The sequence below is a fragment of the Pyrus communis genome, chromosome 1 (assembly GCF_963583255.1).
Source record: "Pyrus communis chromosome 1, drPyrComm1.1, whole genome shotgun sequence".
Classification (NCBI taxonomy): domain Eukaryota; kingdom Viridiplantae; phylum Streptophyta; class Magnoliopsida; order Rosales; family Rosaceae; genus Pyrus; species Pyrus communis.
Genome location: NC_084803.1, coordinates 39,231,030 through 39,247,150, shown reverse-complemented (window position 1 = coordinate 39,247,150; position 16,121 = coordinate 39,231,030). Strand labels below are relative to the sequence as shown.

The 16,121-nt window shown below is 39.2% G+C and overlaps 1 protein-coding gene across 1 annotated transcript; it reads right to left on the bottom strand.

Moving 5' to 3' along the window:
- Nucleotides 1-2,475: 2,475 nt before the first annotated feature.
- LOC137711446 (G-type lectin S-receptor-like serine/threonine-protein kinase LECRK3) lies at nucleotides 2,476-5,192 on the bottom strand. The gene has a single exon (XM_068450692.1). It carries the CDS (start codon nucleotides 5,072-5,074, stop codon nucleotides 2,687-2,689), a length of 2,388 nt encoding a protein of 795 aa, XP_068306793.1. The 5' UTR covers nucleotides 5,075-5,192; the 3' UTR covers nucleotides 2,476-2,686.
- Nucleotides 5,193-16,121: the final 10,929 nt, after the last annotated feature.

The following is a 16,121-nucleotide window of genomic DNA, read 5'->3' as shown; positions in this document are numbered from 1 at the left end:
CCACATATTTCTTCATTTTTGTTCGCTTATTAATTATTTTATTGTTAAATTATGACCCGCTTAATTTATAAATAAGTAGAAAATATTTTAATTTGACATTTCGTGCGAAACTTTACAAAATATTATTTTTCCTACACCAACTGTTTTTTAATTTGACATCTCAATCGATGATGGTCTAACATATTTTGGTTGGTTAAATTGTTAATTTGTCTCCTAAATTATTACTTAACTTTCGAGTTTCTTCTTGAAATTTTTAATTGGAAAATTAAGGATTTCAACTAAATTTTTTGGCCGATTTCCCCACTACCGTTATATATTTTATCCAAATTAACGTTAACTTTTATCACGTGCACACTACGTAACTCTTCTTTGTGGACAAAAGCATCACTTCGTTAGACATTGAGATACAAAAGCTATATAATTACACATATTTGCATAGGTCTATATTTTAGAAATCTAAAGTTTTCAATTATTTTAAAGAATAAAACGACCGAACTATTCTCACATGTTGTACATGTACTTCTATCTAACAGAAATTTGAATGAAATAAATGAAAAATTAACATTAGGGGCAAATCAGCCAAAAAAGTTAGTTTAAGTTCGTATTCTAATTAAAAAGTTCAGGGAAATCGAGAATTAGAGTAATTGTAATAAAATTTGAATCGCTGGGTTCCTTTTTTAGCAATTAATGGACCGCCTTAGAGCGCCGACGGTTGAAATTTCGGAAACCTATTTGGCGCGCGCTCTCTCTCTCTCTCTCTAGAAACCCTAACCCATTTCACAAGCCCACGACTCCTAACGGTCGAAAAATCTGGGATCGTTGTTTGCAATTCGGATTGCTCTCTGTTTCTCATCTGAAATCTGATCGTTATTTGCAATTCTGATCTCCATCTCTTCTCTCTCTCTCTCTCTCTCTCCAATTGCTCGAAGAATACCCATTTTTTTCCAAGTAATTTTTGTATCTGTCTGTTTAATGTGCACTCTTAACCGCTCTATGATGTGCGGGAAAAGGAAGGATCATTCCCAGTGGCGAATTCTAGGGTTTCTGAGGTTGGTGATCTGATTTCTAGGGTTTGCGGTGGCCCGTCGGTAACATTGCAATCTTTCATATTACATCCAGTTTTCTTTGTTTGTTTGTTTGTTTGTTTGGGTTCCTTGAGTTGGATCGTACTAACTCTCGTTTGCAGGCTTCGGTTTTCTACTCTCTCTGAAGTCTGAATCGCTGATTAATTTCAATTTGCAGGAAGTTTCATCTTTGCTTTTGTTATTTAGGATTTTAATTGTTACACACACTGATTAATCAGCAACAAAAATGACCCACTTTTAAGTCTTTAAGTGTGATCATGAAGCAGGGTTGGTACTTACACTTACAGTTACAGTTCAGTTGTCCTTACTCTCTGTTCTCCCAATGCCCCTTCCTCTAAAGCCTATGCGCATCACCGTCTCCAAAACACAAACTCCCAGCCGCAGTCAAAAGAGGAAACATGAAGCAGCCCCACAATAGCGAGGATGTCAAAAGAAGCGCAAGTCGAAGAAGGTGGTTCCCGAAAAGCAGGAGGAGGATCATCACAAGGAACTGGGTTCAATTCCCGACCTTGACCAGTTGTTATGCGACATGGCCTGTAATAATCATCTTTGGCTTAATTTGGTTGATAGAATGTTGGGGGATAATTTCTTTGGTGAACTACCAGGGGATAACTTCTCCGATGGATTGCCGGAGCACTGGGGAGGACCATCGTTTGATGATGAATGTTTTTGTTTATTGGTGACTTTGTTAGTGCACTCTTTTACGCAGATTCTTTGGGTTTCTTGTTTCGGAAACCAGTTTCATAATCAATATATCTAGCTGATTGAGAATTGTAAAATTGTTGTACTATCTCTTCAAAGGAATGAAATGAAATGAATGTTTTATCGTCTCAAGTTGTGATCTTCTTTCTGATTTTCAGTTCGATTCATTCAATTTTCTCCGCTTGTGTTGTCACGCCACAATCTCAAATCATATTCTTTCTACAATTTCCCTGAATAAGGATTGATGACAAACACGATATACTTATAATGATTTAGTTATGGATTTGAACAAATCCTTCAAAATAATCAGCATGAATAGATCAAGAATTTGTCCCCTGTCACGGAAGAAAAACACGATTTCAAAAAACGAACCCCTACATATACAGAGTCTCGATTCTTCTGAGATTCAGCTGGTGGAAGGGATTAACAGGGTCGTGAAAGTTCCCAATTTGTAGTTTTGGCGATATGTCTTTAACTCACCGGATGTTTTTAAGAGCTTGTTTGAAATGTTATTTCGCCTCTTTTCAAATAAACCTCTTTTGACAGTAACGCAAATTCGTAGTTTTTTTGTTTTAAGCATTTGATGATTCATTGAGAAGGAAAATAATTGGGAATTTAATGGAAGAGAAAGTGAATCAGATGCTGCATCCTGATAGCATCTTTTTTAAAGCATGGACGCCAAAAGTAGATTATTTGCATCCAATTAACGCACAATTAGTAACGCAGCAGGCTACATAGAGCTGAAAACCATACGCATATCATTCATGACGACACAGACACTTACAGACAGCGAAGCTTGCGGTGAAACTCACCACGTTGCTTATTAATTTTATTACATAAACTAAATGTAAGGTTTGATCAGTTTTCTGATCACTAAAGTACGTATCACTCACTTGACTTTAGATGGTGCTGAGAATAGAGTTAGGACTGGGAGGGATTGGGATTTCTACAGTTCCTTCAAGCATGAGTAAAACCTTCTTCATAGAAGGACGCAACGACGGTTCATCCTGGACGCACCAAAGTGCCACTTTAATCATCCGTTCAAATTGCCTTGTGTCGACCTCTTGTTCACCCACTAGTTTTCCAAGCTCACCACTCTCAAAACAGGGGTAGGCTAATTCATCCAAAACAGCCTCCTCCTCTGGAAGACTCCAATCCACATTCCTTCGACAACATATGATCTCCAACAAAACAATTCCGAAGCTGTAAACATCAGCTTTAACTGTTATTGGCATTTTCCTATGCCACTCTGGTGCAACATATCCCTTGGTTCCTCTGATGCCAGTTGTGGTTCTTGTTTGGTCTGCCTTAAGCAGCTTTGCCAATCCAAAATCTGATATTTTGGGGCACATGTACTCATCCATCAGAATGTTTTGGGGCTTTATGTCACAATGAATAATCTGTGTATCACACTCTTCATGGAGGTAAAGAAATCCTCGTGCTATGTTGCAAGCAATTCTCATTCTTTCTTCCCAACAAGGCTGTCTGTCAGGTGCGAAGAGTACATCTGCAAGTGAGCCATTGCTCATGTACTCGTATACCAAAAGCCTTTTTGGTCCATCAAGACAGTATCCAAGCAGACGGACTAAATTCTTGTGATGGGTTTTCCCAATGACTTTCAGCTCAGTCTGAAATTCTTTTTCGCCTTCAGCTGCAACTTTCTCCAGTCGTTTGACAGCAACTGGCTTTTGGCTAGCCAAGATCACTCCTTTATAAACTGTTCCCGACGCGCCTCTTCCAACCTCTTCTGTAAAATTGTTCGTAATCTTCTCTAACTCTTCATAAGTATATGGTCGCAGAGCGATGTCCTCATTGAATTCAGAGTCACGAATGGGAGTATTCACTCTTTTATACGCCCACACATTATGTTTGCAAAGCACAACTACAGAAATTGCAAACAAAATAGCTCCGAAAGCAGCAAGCGAGAGACTAACAATCAGGATGTCGGTTCTTCCTTTTCTCTTGCTTCCTTTTTCCACGATTCTATTTGTGTCTGGAGTAGTTGTAGATTTAGCTACCTTGATGAGAGCTACGTTTGAAGTATTAACCTGTCTTCTTCCATATCTCAAAGGAAGCCTCTGCTTTTTGCAGCTTGTATCATCAAAAAGCGCGGCTTCACAATTACAGTCCTCCAAACAGGCTCGTTTGCAAGCTTCTTTGTCTGATAATGTCAAATCCACATACGAAATGTCTTCCCATGTTGTGCTTTCCAGTTCCTCCATGGTGTATTTTAAAGTTTCGTTTTTGTGTTCGCAACCATCTGCAACTAAATTCCTCGAACAGCCTGAAGTCTTATTTCTCTGATTGGCAGATACAAATCCTGGAAGACATCTACACTCAGCTTCAAGATCTAGTAAGACACAATAACTATTTAATCCGCATACACCTTTGGGGTCACACTTGTCGTTGGAAGATTCCCATACCATTGACCTGCTCCCGTTGTGATTCAAATCATGCGAATACAATCGAAATATTCCATCTGCATCAATTCTCATAAGATAAATTGTTGCTTGATCAGCAGGAAGACCTCCATTTGTTATATTCCTGATATTCGAATGGGTATCATTTAGCAAGTAGAGATGGCCATCAGCAGCAAAATGAAGTGTCACGTTCTTTCCTCTGCCATCCGTTCCAGATGAATAGTAGGCATATTCGGCTTTGTATGGAGTATTTACAGGGTATTGGACAAGGTTTCCATCGGCTTGCATTTTGAGGCGGAAAATGCCAGTTGAGTGATCAGATTCTGATTTAGCGGAGAACAGCTCGTCCTCAGCAAACAGGGTCTGACCCGGCAAAAGGGTGTCAGTCGGGTGCTCAAAACTTTGCCATACTATGTCTTGACGAGCATTGTATATCACAAAATTTCCTGAATCAAGCATGGAAGCCGAAGAACCAGAGGTATACTCTATCACGAAACTTTGGCCTTGTGTTGGTTTCAAGGAAAACCCATCACTTGTGAAGTCCAAAGTAACATTGGTGGAGAGTGGAGGGTCGTCTCGCTTCGCAGTCCACACTATAGTTGTTTGGGGGATTCCAGCAAGAAATATCCCCACAGCATAGCCATTTCCTTGCTTGTAAAATCCAAAGGCGTATACACCAGAACGTGACAACCACGAGGAGTTGGTAGTCGGCGTTAAGGAAGATCCGCGGCTGATATTCGACTGCATTTGTTGTGCTTGAGCAACAACAAATGCCATGGCAAGAACAAAGCCAACCATAACAGGCATTGAATAAGATCTGATCAACGTGAGTTGAGAAAATTGTGGTTGCAGTATGAAGTTTCCCATTTTTGAGTTGCTTTAATATTAGAATGATCAATGCTTGAAATGATTGATCTGTAGAAGTCAGTTTTTCCTAATGGAATTATACCCGCCAAGTCAAGTCGTTTCGTTTGGAGTACTCCCAGACTTTCCAGGCTCCCATCTTTGAAGGGATCTCCAAGTGGGGCCCCTAATGGAGGAGAGTAAATTGCATAGAAAAGCATATCAATCAAATAATATCATACTATGTGAAGAAAAACATAGATACGGCATGACATTAGGCCATCTCCAACCGATGACTAGCTAGAGGGCTCGTTTTAACCCTCTGGCCCTCTAAGATTCTCCAAGATATTAATATTTTAATGAACAGTACAGGGTCATATTTGCCTTCGTCTCCAACCGAGGGTCAAAGGGCCAGAGGGCTCATTTTTGCTCTACCACAAAAATTCGTCTCCAACAGAGGGCCAAAGGTCATAGGGCCAAACATAATTTATTATTTAAAAACTACAACTTAAATTCAAATCCAACGGCTAAGTGACGTCAGCATGACGTCAGTTAGCCGTTGGATTTGAATTTTTCTTTTGCTATAAATAGGGTGGATATTGGGCTATAATTCACACAACTTTGAATTCAATCTATTTCAATTCAATCTCTTTCAATTCAAGTTTGCAATGAATTCCAACTTTGGATCCTCTTCGGATTCCAACTGGGAGTCCTCATCCAATTCCAAATTGGAAGCAAAATGGACGCAAATGAGACGAGAAGATGAGGCGTGTGATGAAGAAGTTCAAGTAAGGCGCCACAAACAAAATATGGTTGCGGCCATGGTGTGTCAGCCAACTGAGGAACAACCTCAATGGGGTGTCAGCCTACAACATGATCTTGTTGCACATCTTTGGGCCAATGAATAATGTAGTAGGCGTTTAAGTTTTATGTTATTAAATATTTTGTGAAATGTTGTTTAAGTTTCATGTTGTTAAATGTTTTTTTTTATGTTGTATAATTCGTATGTTGGTTAATGTTATTTAATGTTATTTCATATTGTTTAATGTTGTTTCATGTTACTTAATTTAATTTAATGTTGTATAATGGCTTGGGAAGTTATAGGAAAAAAATGTAATTTAAAAAAAAATATGAAACAAATTTTGTGAAATAGAAGTTATAGGATAAAAATAGAATTTAAAATAAAATAAAGCAACTAAGTGAAATAGAAGTTATAGGAAAAAATGGAATTTAAAAAAAATGAAACAAATTTTGTAAAATAAAAGTTATAGGAAAAAATAGAATTTAAAAAAAAATATTAAAAATAGAAGTTATAGGAAAAATTTTGTAAATAAAAAATAATAATAAAACTATAAAAATAAAAAAAAATTCAAATGCAACAGCTAGCTGACGTCAACTAGCCGTTGCATTTGAATTTTTTTTTTCTTAAGCATTCCTATCGGTTATAGTTAGCCGTTGCATTTGAATTTTTTTCTTAAGCATTCCTGTCGGTTATAACCGACAGGAAAACTGAATTTTCTGGCCAGCCCCGGGCTGGCTGGCTGGTTGCTTGCAGCCAACCCTCCAGCCTTCTAGCCCTCTCCGATTCCGTGGGGTCCTCTCAGATTCCAGAGCCCTTTGGCTTAGTCCTCGGTTGGAGATGGTTTTCGGGCTATTTTCAGCTCTCTGGCCCTCTGGACCCTTTGATTGGAGATGACCTTATTGTATCGGGATGCCACGTTGGCAATGAACAATGTAGCATACAAGTCTTTCTCCTAAAAGAGCCCACCACCTTGTGAACTTCAAATGCACAGAGTAAATTGCACGTCACGGGATATTTCGATCCAACAATATCATATACAAGTCAAGTCTATGATAGAATTCCTGAAATGAGCAGTGAAACTGACTGCACGCGTTTTCTTCAGAGATGGAGATAGCAAGGACTATTATTCTTCCTCTTCTCTGAATTGACAGGACTAAAATTATCAAACCGAGTTTGGAAAAGAAAAACTTGCTTTTGATAGGAGAAATCACACATTTATTCAAATTATAAGACTATTATGGAAAGAGACTAAGGGAGACAAAAATCCTCAATTGGGTCCCTTTGGTTTGTAGTTTAAGAATGTATAAGACGAAACACAAAATATCCGCAAAAGTTCGACGTTCGAACGTAGAATCTTCATTATAAATTCATGGCGATAAGTAAAATAAGAATAAATTAATAGAATTAAAACTACACGTTTAGATGAGAAAATCAAACAAAGTCAACTAATGGGTAAAAAGGTAATTTCATAAGTCCGACAATACGAAAATACACTAAATCTGGGACAGGGTTTCACAATCTACCCCCTTAAAAAAATTTCGTCCCCGAAATTACAATCTCATATAAATAAGTATGGATATTGACTCCTCATCAGTTCTTCTGTTTCTCACGTCGCTTCCTCGACTGTATGGTTCCTTTACAACACCTTTACTAACAGGATGACTTTGTTCCTCAGAGTTTTATCTTATCGATCGATGATCGCCACTGGTTCCTTAACATAACTCGTGTCCTGACTCACCTCTAATGGTTCCAACTGAATAACATGAGAGGGATCCGATACATACTTCTGAAGCATGGAAACATGAAATACGTCCTGAATCTGTGACAACTTTGATGGTAGCTCCAATCTATAAGTAACCACACCAATTCTCTCCGTGATTCTATAAGGATCAACATATCGAGGACTCAACTTCCCTTACTTACCAAAACGAACCACACCCTTCCAAGGCGACACTTCAAAAAGACAAAGTCACCAATCTCATGCTTACGATCCCTGGAATGTCGGTCTGCGATGCTCTTTTGCTGATCTTACGCCGACTTCAAATTCCTCTTAATCAACTGGATGTTAGTATTAGTGGTGTCGACAATTTCTGGCCCCATTAATACTTGCTTATCGATCTCAGTCCAACATAACGATGTCCAGCAAGTCTTCCCAAACAGTGCCTTCACAAACTAAACCCTATTTGTGACAATTGTAGTAATGATGTAAGTAGGGATCGTTCTAACCGGGATTAACTAGGGGTGCTAAACACTTGACTCAAATAAATAAAACTAACTTTTAAAACACTTAACTTTCTTAACAAAAACTCAAAACAAGTACACAAGACTTCAAATACTTAAAAACACAAAAATAAAACAAATATGAATGATTAAGACTCAACGAAATATGGGGGAAATGTGTTTGGGCGAGATTAAATTAAATAGAAAGATTATAATTAAGGGCAAAACGTAAATATGAATGTGATGGAAATATGGATGATGGAATAGCCAAGGGGTTCTTCTCCGCACATGTTACACTTGCATACAAGATGATTTTCAGTTGGTGTTTCGATAAATTATGAAACTCAACACCCCGGGTCAATTAGGTCCGCTTAAATTAACCGTCAAGTTTTCCTTAAGTTAATGAATTGGATGGGTTTGCGCAACGCAATTCACAACATTCTTCAAAAGTCCTTTACGTGAAAAGCACAATAAAGATACAATCAAAGATCATTAAGCATCATGAAAACTATAAGTGTTGACGAGGCATTCGTTACTATGATGAGCATGAAACTAGTGCCAAGAATTCATTTAACGCGATTGTTTATAAGCAACCTTCACTACTTGTGAATATAAGTTCATAACGATTAGGTGAAACTCACTTATATTCTAGCGTCATATTCATGCATGAAAATTAAGCGTGCACTCTCAATAAACATACATAAATAAGTTATCAATCAAACGGTTAAACAAATTGAATTCACAACTTATAAAATTCCAACCAAAGGTAATCAATTCATATTGCAAGCATAAACATAGTTTTGAATCACCCCCTAGCTAAAGGGGGTTTAGTTCCTCATACATACAAGACAAAGAGAATTGAATTTAAACATTGAAATCAAAGAAACACCTAAACATTCCAACAACTCAAACTTGAATTGTATGAACGTTTAGGCACTCTTCTCTTTCTCTTCGTTGTGGCACAAGGTCTAAGGAGATGTTTAGGGCTTTAGGTGTATGTGGAATGGAGTGGGGAATGGTTGGAGTGGCTGCAATGGAGGAGAAAAACTGCAGGAAATGGAAGGTGATGCACGGCACAAGGTTGTGTTTGTGTTGTGTGTTGTGTTGTGGTGAATGGAATGAATTGTATGAATGCATTGCATGGTTTTATAGGGAGAGAATGGAGGGGAGAGCATGTTAATGGCAGATAGGATGAATGATTAAAGGGGTTGCTAGGTTGGAAATGATTAAAGAGTAAGGGGATGTATGTGAAAAACAGCTAGGAAACTTGGTGGAATGCTGGAATTGCAAGGGTGGCCACGGCATGGGTTGTTTTTGTGTGTTGTGGCTAATTTGTTTGTTGGTTAAAGATGCATGTGGATGAATTATACAATGGGAAAGTATGTGATTGACAACTAGGGTGAATGATGAAGTGTGATGGCTGAAAATGGGATGGATTTGCAAGGGCCACGGCAAGGAATGGGTTGGGTTTGTGTGCATGGCTGATTTTGGTGGTTTATGCATGGGTTATGCCCTTTGTTTTATGTCCTAAGGTGCATACAAGGCCTTCAATTTCATCCAACACTTGGGCTCCAAGCATAAGCTATCCATCCTTAGCCCAATAGTGCTCCAAAAGGCCCCAAAACACTCCACAATGCATCCTTTTGTCAAACACGTCTTATGATCCTGAAAACACACAAAAGAAGCATAAAGGACTAAAATAACTAAAGAAACATAACGTAACTGTACGAGAACAAGCCATTTAAGTCGCATGAATATGCTCCTATCAAATTCCCCTACACTTAGCTTTTGCTGGTCCTCGAGCAAAACAGAAAAACAAAACGAAACGAAACGAAACGAAACAAAACAAACCAAAGACAATCTTAAACCTTCCAACGTTGCCTCAGGGATTTCCAATGCACATGACATGTTAAAAATCATCATTCCCAAAGATTTTGGTTATCTTTACACTTAAGTACATACTTAATCATAGTCACCACATACTAATTCACAATTAAGCATTTAAACCCATGTTTTGACTGTAGTAACATGCCTTAGAGAATTTGCTCAATTCCTTACAAGATATGCACTCAATTTTCACTTAGATTTTCTAACTACACACCCTAATCTAGTTACATGTGAGAAGATTGATGTAAACATGAAAATGAACACTCACATATATGTATCATAAAGAGAGCAATTTCTGGAGTTAATAAGCATGTTTAGGTATGATCTCATGAATGGAATGCTCCTACTTAGATGCGAGAACCAGTGACACCATATGCTCATACCAAGTTCAAACTCCACAAATTGAAACACATAACACTCAAGATTGAAGTCACGGGTTATACTGGGGCTTGGGGTGTTTTGTTAACAAAGAAAGATAGGGATAAACAAAGGTTCTTTAAGCAATAGTGAGCAAAATAATGAATTTAGACATTTAGAATTCCCTTTAGAACGCAAAAATCAACTTTGAACACCCAAGGGGAAGTCACACAAAACTTTAGGGTCATTCTCACTAACAACCAATACTTTGTGAGTTCATTCTCACTTTATTTTTCTTTTCTTTTCTTTTCTTTTCTAGCCGTGCCTATGGCACAACAGCTTTCATCAATAATCCTTCCCCCACACTCATTTTCTTGCATAATGTAACTCAAAAGGAATTCATTTAAGTCATGCTCACTATACTTCAAGAACAAGGGTACGGATGGTCCTAATCTAGGCTAGGTGAGGATGATATGGGTTAACAAAGAACATGGGCTAAACAAGGCTCAACGGGGTTAAAACTTACAACATATACGAAATATGGGAAGTAAGGCTATTTGGCTATGGTGGCAACTACACAACTTCATCTTGATATATGTTATGCAATTCATTGTCATGCTTTGAATGAAATGGATATAAGTTCTAGCATTTAGTTCTATCATGATACAATTGCATTCTAAGTAGCAACCAAGCAAGGAATAATGAGATCATGCAACAACTTTAGAAAGCAAAGAATCACAGATTATAACTCTCCAAAGAAAGTAATGGCTCGAGTCTCACAGGGATGTAGCGTTATTATGAGTTTCTTCCTTCAAGCATGTTACGGAAACGAATTTTTCTTTTATGATTGCATGTGAATTCATACATTATAACCATAACCAAGCATATACCAAGAGTAAATCAAATTTTTCTCCATGTTTATAACTCTTTTTAACAGTCATGCAATTACAAACCAAATCCTCATCATTGTGTTGGAAGGTATCCTAAGGCACAAACACACAAAAACGACTCAAAACACTCTTTTTAGGCTTTTCAAAACATGTTTTTCAAATTTTTATGTTATTTTCGGAGTTTATAAGTCAACACACTCTCAACATTCTGAAATGGCTTAAAAACACTTAAAAACAGCAAGGAACAACATTGGAAGTTATGGGTGATAAAATCTCACGAATTTGTATCAACAACATTAGTTACCCCCCCCCCCCCCCCCACACTTGAATCAAACATTGTCCTCAATGTTTTAAGCTTAAAAATCACACCAAACAAAAGTAAACAGAAAAATAGCAACGAAACATACTAAACATGGCATAATGTAAATAACAAAGAGAAGAGTTTAGGGACGCAAATCTGGTTGTGGAATGTAAATTCCATCTTCTCCTTGGTGATTGTATTGAGGCTTGATTTTGGTGATTCCACAGGCTTATTCTTGAACTAGGCTGGATGATTCTTTTGGTCTCCCCCGAAGGTCTGAGCTTACTCCTTTGGTCTGTTTCTTTGTTCAATCTTTCCAATTCGTATTGAAAAGGGTTGGAGGATAACTCAGCCTATGCAGTTGTTGCGCTTGTCTCCACATGCTTCAATGTATCATTTTCACTTGCCTTACTTGCTCCCCTTGCAGAAGTGGTCCCTTCTCTGGAAGTGTATCAACCGTTGAAGATGACTACTCGAGAGCAATGTTAGGTAAGCAACTAGGGAATGAATTTCAGGCCGTCGGTTCCAGATCGGAAGACTGACTCGAAGTGCTGGCTGATTGCTTCTCTCACTTTGCTATGCAAGTAAGAACAAGGACAAAGGAAAAGACAGGGAAAGAGCATGATATGAGATACTTTTGCTTTAGACCTTGATGATATGAGATACCTTTGCTTTTGAAGAAACGGTGAATGAAGCAGCACATGTGGTTGTCTCCACATGCTTCGATCTACCGTTTCCTTCTACCTCATCTGTACTCCCGATATCTGGTATCTTCTTTGGGGGAGAAAAAATTGAGTATTTCAAAAGGCTTTGCTGGGAGAGCGCCCTCAGAGGTGAGGAAGAGTTGGACATTTTCTTCAGGTCTGCCTTGCCATAAGAGATGAAGGTCGACATATATAGGGATTTCTCAATAGCAAGTGGTGGTACTGTTCTTTTACCCTTGTCGATAAACGTCTCTTCAATTTCTGAGCAAACGTCTCTTCAATTTCTGAGCAAACGGCTCTTCGATTTCTGAACAAACGCCCCTTCGATTTCTGCATGGCAAAAGTAGTCACGGGTGCGGCTCTGTCACCATGCTTGTTGGCAAATGTGCGTAGCTGGGATGATAACCTTCACGTGTTTTCAACTTTGTCAGAGAGCTTTTGACAAAGTTGAACGCGTTTTCTGAAAAACCACGAAAGCGTCGCCGAACTTCACACAGGAAAATCCTCCTGTTTGAATCAGCGGTCGTGTCGCCTTTCCTTTTTATAGAGGTAATGATCACCTCCAACATGCACACTTTGCTCATTTGTGAAAATCGTCTTCGGCCCTTTCAGATTTTACTCCATCCATCTTTCTCTTTTAACCCTTTGACAATGGCTAACTCGTCGAACATTTGCTTAGATTTGAGTCTCCGCAGTGATCCGAGTGCGCCGCGTCAGGTAAATGTATGGTGCCCTTCTTTCTTTTCTTCTAATGGCCCTTTGACAGGTGAAGACTCTGTGATGAAGGACACAACAACAGCTACGATAGTAGCTAGAAACCTCCTCACTCCAAAAGATAGTAGGCTGCTTTCAGAACGGTCCGATGAGTTGGCCATTCAGGAGTCCCTCGCTCTCAGTGTTCAGTGCGCAGGCTCTGTGTCCAACATGGGCCAATGCTTACTTGCTCGATCCCACCAAGTGGAATCATTGATGGCGGAGGTGGAAACTCTTAAGCACGAGATCAAACAGCTTAAGCACTAGAATCGGAGTTTGCATGTGCTTGCAAATAACTATTCGACTGGCATGAAAAGGAAGCTTGATGAGCTGCAAGAATCCAATGGTCGAATTGAAAGTGACCGTCAAAGGCTTGCAGCTTTCTTCCAGAGGCGTCTTTTTCCTGGCTCATCTAGCGTTCCACCAAGTATTGAGGCTTCTTCTTTGATGTCTCCCGCTTCTGTAGTTTTCCCAAGTAGTGGGGCTTCAAGTAAACGACCTTTGTGAAGGCTCCATCTTTCTTTGTTTTAGCCTTGCCTATCAATAAATCAAGCATTTTCTCAATGTTCCAATCATAGACTCACACAATTAACAAACAAACAAACAAAACAACAACTAAACAACCTAACATGGCAGAAACGAAATAGCAACAAAGAGAAGAGTTTAGGAATGCAAAATCTGGAATTATAGTGCTTTCTAAGTCTTCCTTTGTTGAATGCATGGGTTGCCTCCCAAGTAGCGCTTTCTTTTACGTCTTGCAGCCGGACGAAACCTTCATTTCTTACTTAGAGCCCACTGTATGGAGGGGTATGTCCTCCACGGTATGCTCGTTGAACACTTTCATAATATGGCTCACTGAATGGGCTGGGATAACGATCCTCCCTGATGGTGATGTTTTGTTTCTGAACGTCCATGTACATGCTCCCATTACTTTGAAATTGATTGGGTACCTGCACCAAAGAAGGTAACAACCTATTAGTTGAAATGGAAATTGAAATTGGGTTAGAAGGCTTACCATGGTGTTGAGGTATTGACTCAAGGGCAGCGACTATCTCGGCCTCCTCCACACTTCTAGGTACGGCTAAACCAGCTGTTTGCCCAATTCCTTGTGCAATTGTTGTTTCAAGTGTATCCCTCCCCAAAGAATCGAAAAATTCCTGCGCCAAATCATCAATTATATCAATAGAAAAGCAAGAATGATCGTCCTTAGGAAATTTAATACTTTCAGAAAGATTGAAATCAATGACTTCCCCATCAAATTCCATCGTTAAAGTTCCTTTAAACACATCTATCTTGGTGCGGGCTGTTTTCATGAAGGGCCTCCCTAATAGAATCGGCAATGGGGTGGAATGGGGTGAATCCTCCATGTCAAGCACGTAGAAATCCGCTGGAAAAATCAAGTCACCAACCTGTACCAAAACATCTTCCAAAACACCCTTTAGATATGCATTAGAACGATCGGCTAATTGAATTATCACACCATCATTTTTAAGCTCACCTAAGTTCATAGATGCATAAATAGAGTATGGCATAACGTTAATCGAAGCCCCTAAGTCTAACATGCATTGTTCAAACTTAGTATTACCAATAACGCACGAAATTGTAAAACTACCCGGATCTTTGCATTTAGGGGGTAATTTCCTTTGTAACACAGCAGAGACATTTTCACTTACTTGAACCACCTCTTTGTTTGAAATCATTCTCCTTGTTGTACAAAGTTCTTTTAAAAACTTAGCATACCTCGGGACTTGCTTAATCGCATCAAGGAGCGGGATATTGACTTGAACTTTCCGAGAGGTCTCTAGAATGTCCTTCTCGGCTTCTTCCTTCTTTGATTGCCTAAACCTGCTAGGAAAGGGCACGTTTAGTGGAATAGAACTAGAAAAAGTCGAATTGGGACTTACCTTGGTGATTTGGGACGGTTTAGGAGGACTAGATTTGGGTGTATTTGAGTCTGTTCCAACCTGTTTACCACTTCTCAACATGATGGCCTTAGCGGTTTCAAATCCTCCCTTCGGGTTTATAACGGTTGAACTAGGCAATTTGCCTTGTTCTCTAATTTGCCCCATAAACTCGGCAATTTGACCCATTTGCTTCTCCAAATTATCCACCCGTTTGTCTTGGAATTGTCTCTCCTTATTTTAGTTTGTACTTCCTGCGTTAAAGTAGTAAGTAACTTAACAATTTGATCATTATCCAAAGACATACCTGAGGTTGTTGGGGCAGATTGCACTTGGTTTTGATTAGGGATGAATGGCTTTGTATAAAAGCCCGGTGGTTGCTGCCTAAATCCTCCTTGTTGTTGGGGTTGTTGAGAATCCCGCCATTTGAAATTTGGATGGTCTCTCCAACCTGGATTATATGTGTTAGAATATGGATCGTTCCTCGGTTGGTTTTGATTCCCATAGCCCATGGCATTGGCAGATTCCCATCCTCCATTCTCTATCAACTGAGGGCATGTCTCGGATGGATGCCCTTGCATTGAACACACGCCACACACTTGGTTTTCTTGTGGTTTTGACCCCTTGACAACCTGAGACACGAGAGAAGTAAGTTTAGCCAATTGTGACTGAATATCAGAGATTGCACTTACCTCATTCACACTTTGTTGTCGTGGCCCCTCTCTTTGTCCAACACCTTCATATTGTTGAGCGTTGTGTGCTCGATTGGAAATTAGAGCTTTGGCATCCACTAGAGTCTTGTCCACTAATGCACCACCCGCTGAAGCATCTAGCATTTGACGTTCCATGGGAAGGAGTCCCTCGTAGAAATATTGAATGAGCAGCTCCTCCTTCATTTGGTGCTGTGGACATGAAGCAACAAGTGATTTAAAACGTTCATAATAAGATGGAAACGGCTCACCTTGATTTTGTTGGATGCTACTAATTCGTTTCCTCAAGAGAATGATCTTTGCAGTTGGAAAGAATTTCTCTAAGAATGCATGTTTCATACTTTCCCAAGAATTGACAGTTTCAGGGGACAATTCAAACAACCAATCTTTGGCCTTGTCCATAAGTGAGAATGGAAAGGCCTTCATCTTCAAAATACTCCCATCAACGTTGATGGGTGTCATACTTGAGCAAACTACTTCAAATTCCTTAAGATGTTTGTTAGGATCTTCCATGGACAACCCATGGAATTTAGGAATATGATGTAA

Bases quoted from the DNA above. Each gene is read 5' to 3' on its own strand.
- LOC137711446 (XM_068450692.1), bottom strand. From the start codon at position 5,074: ATGGGAAACTTCATACTGCAACCACAATTTTCTCAACTCACGTTGATC.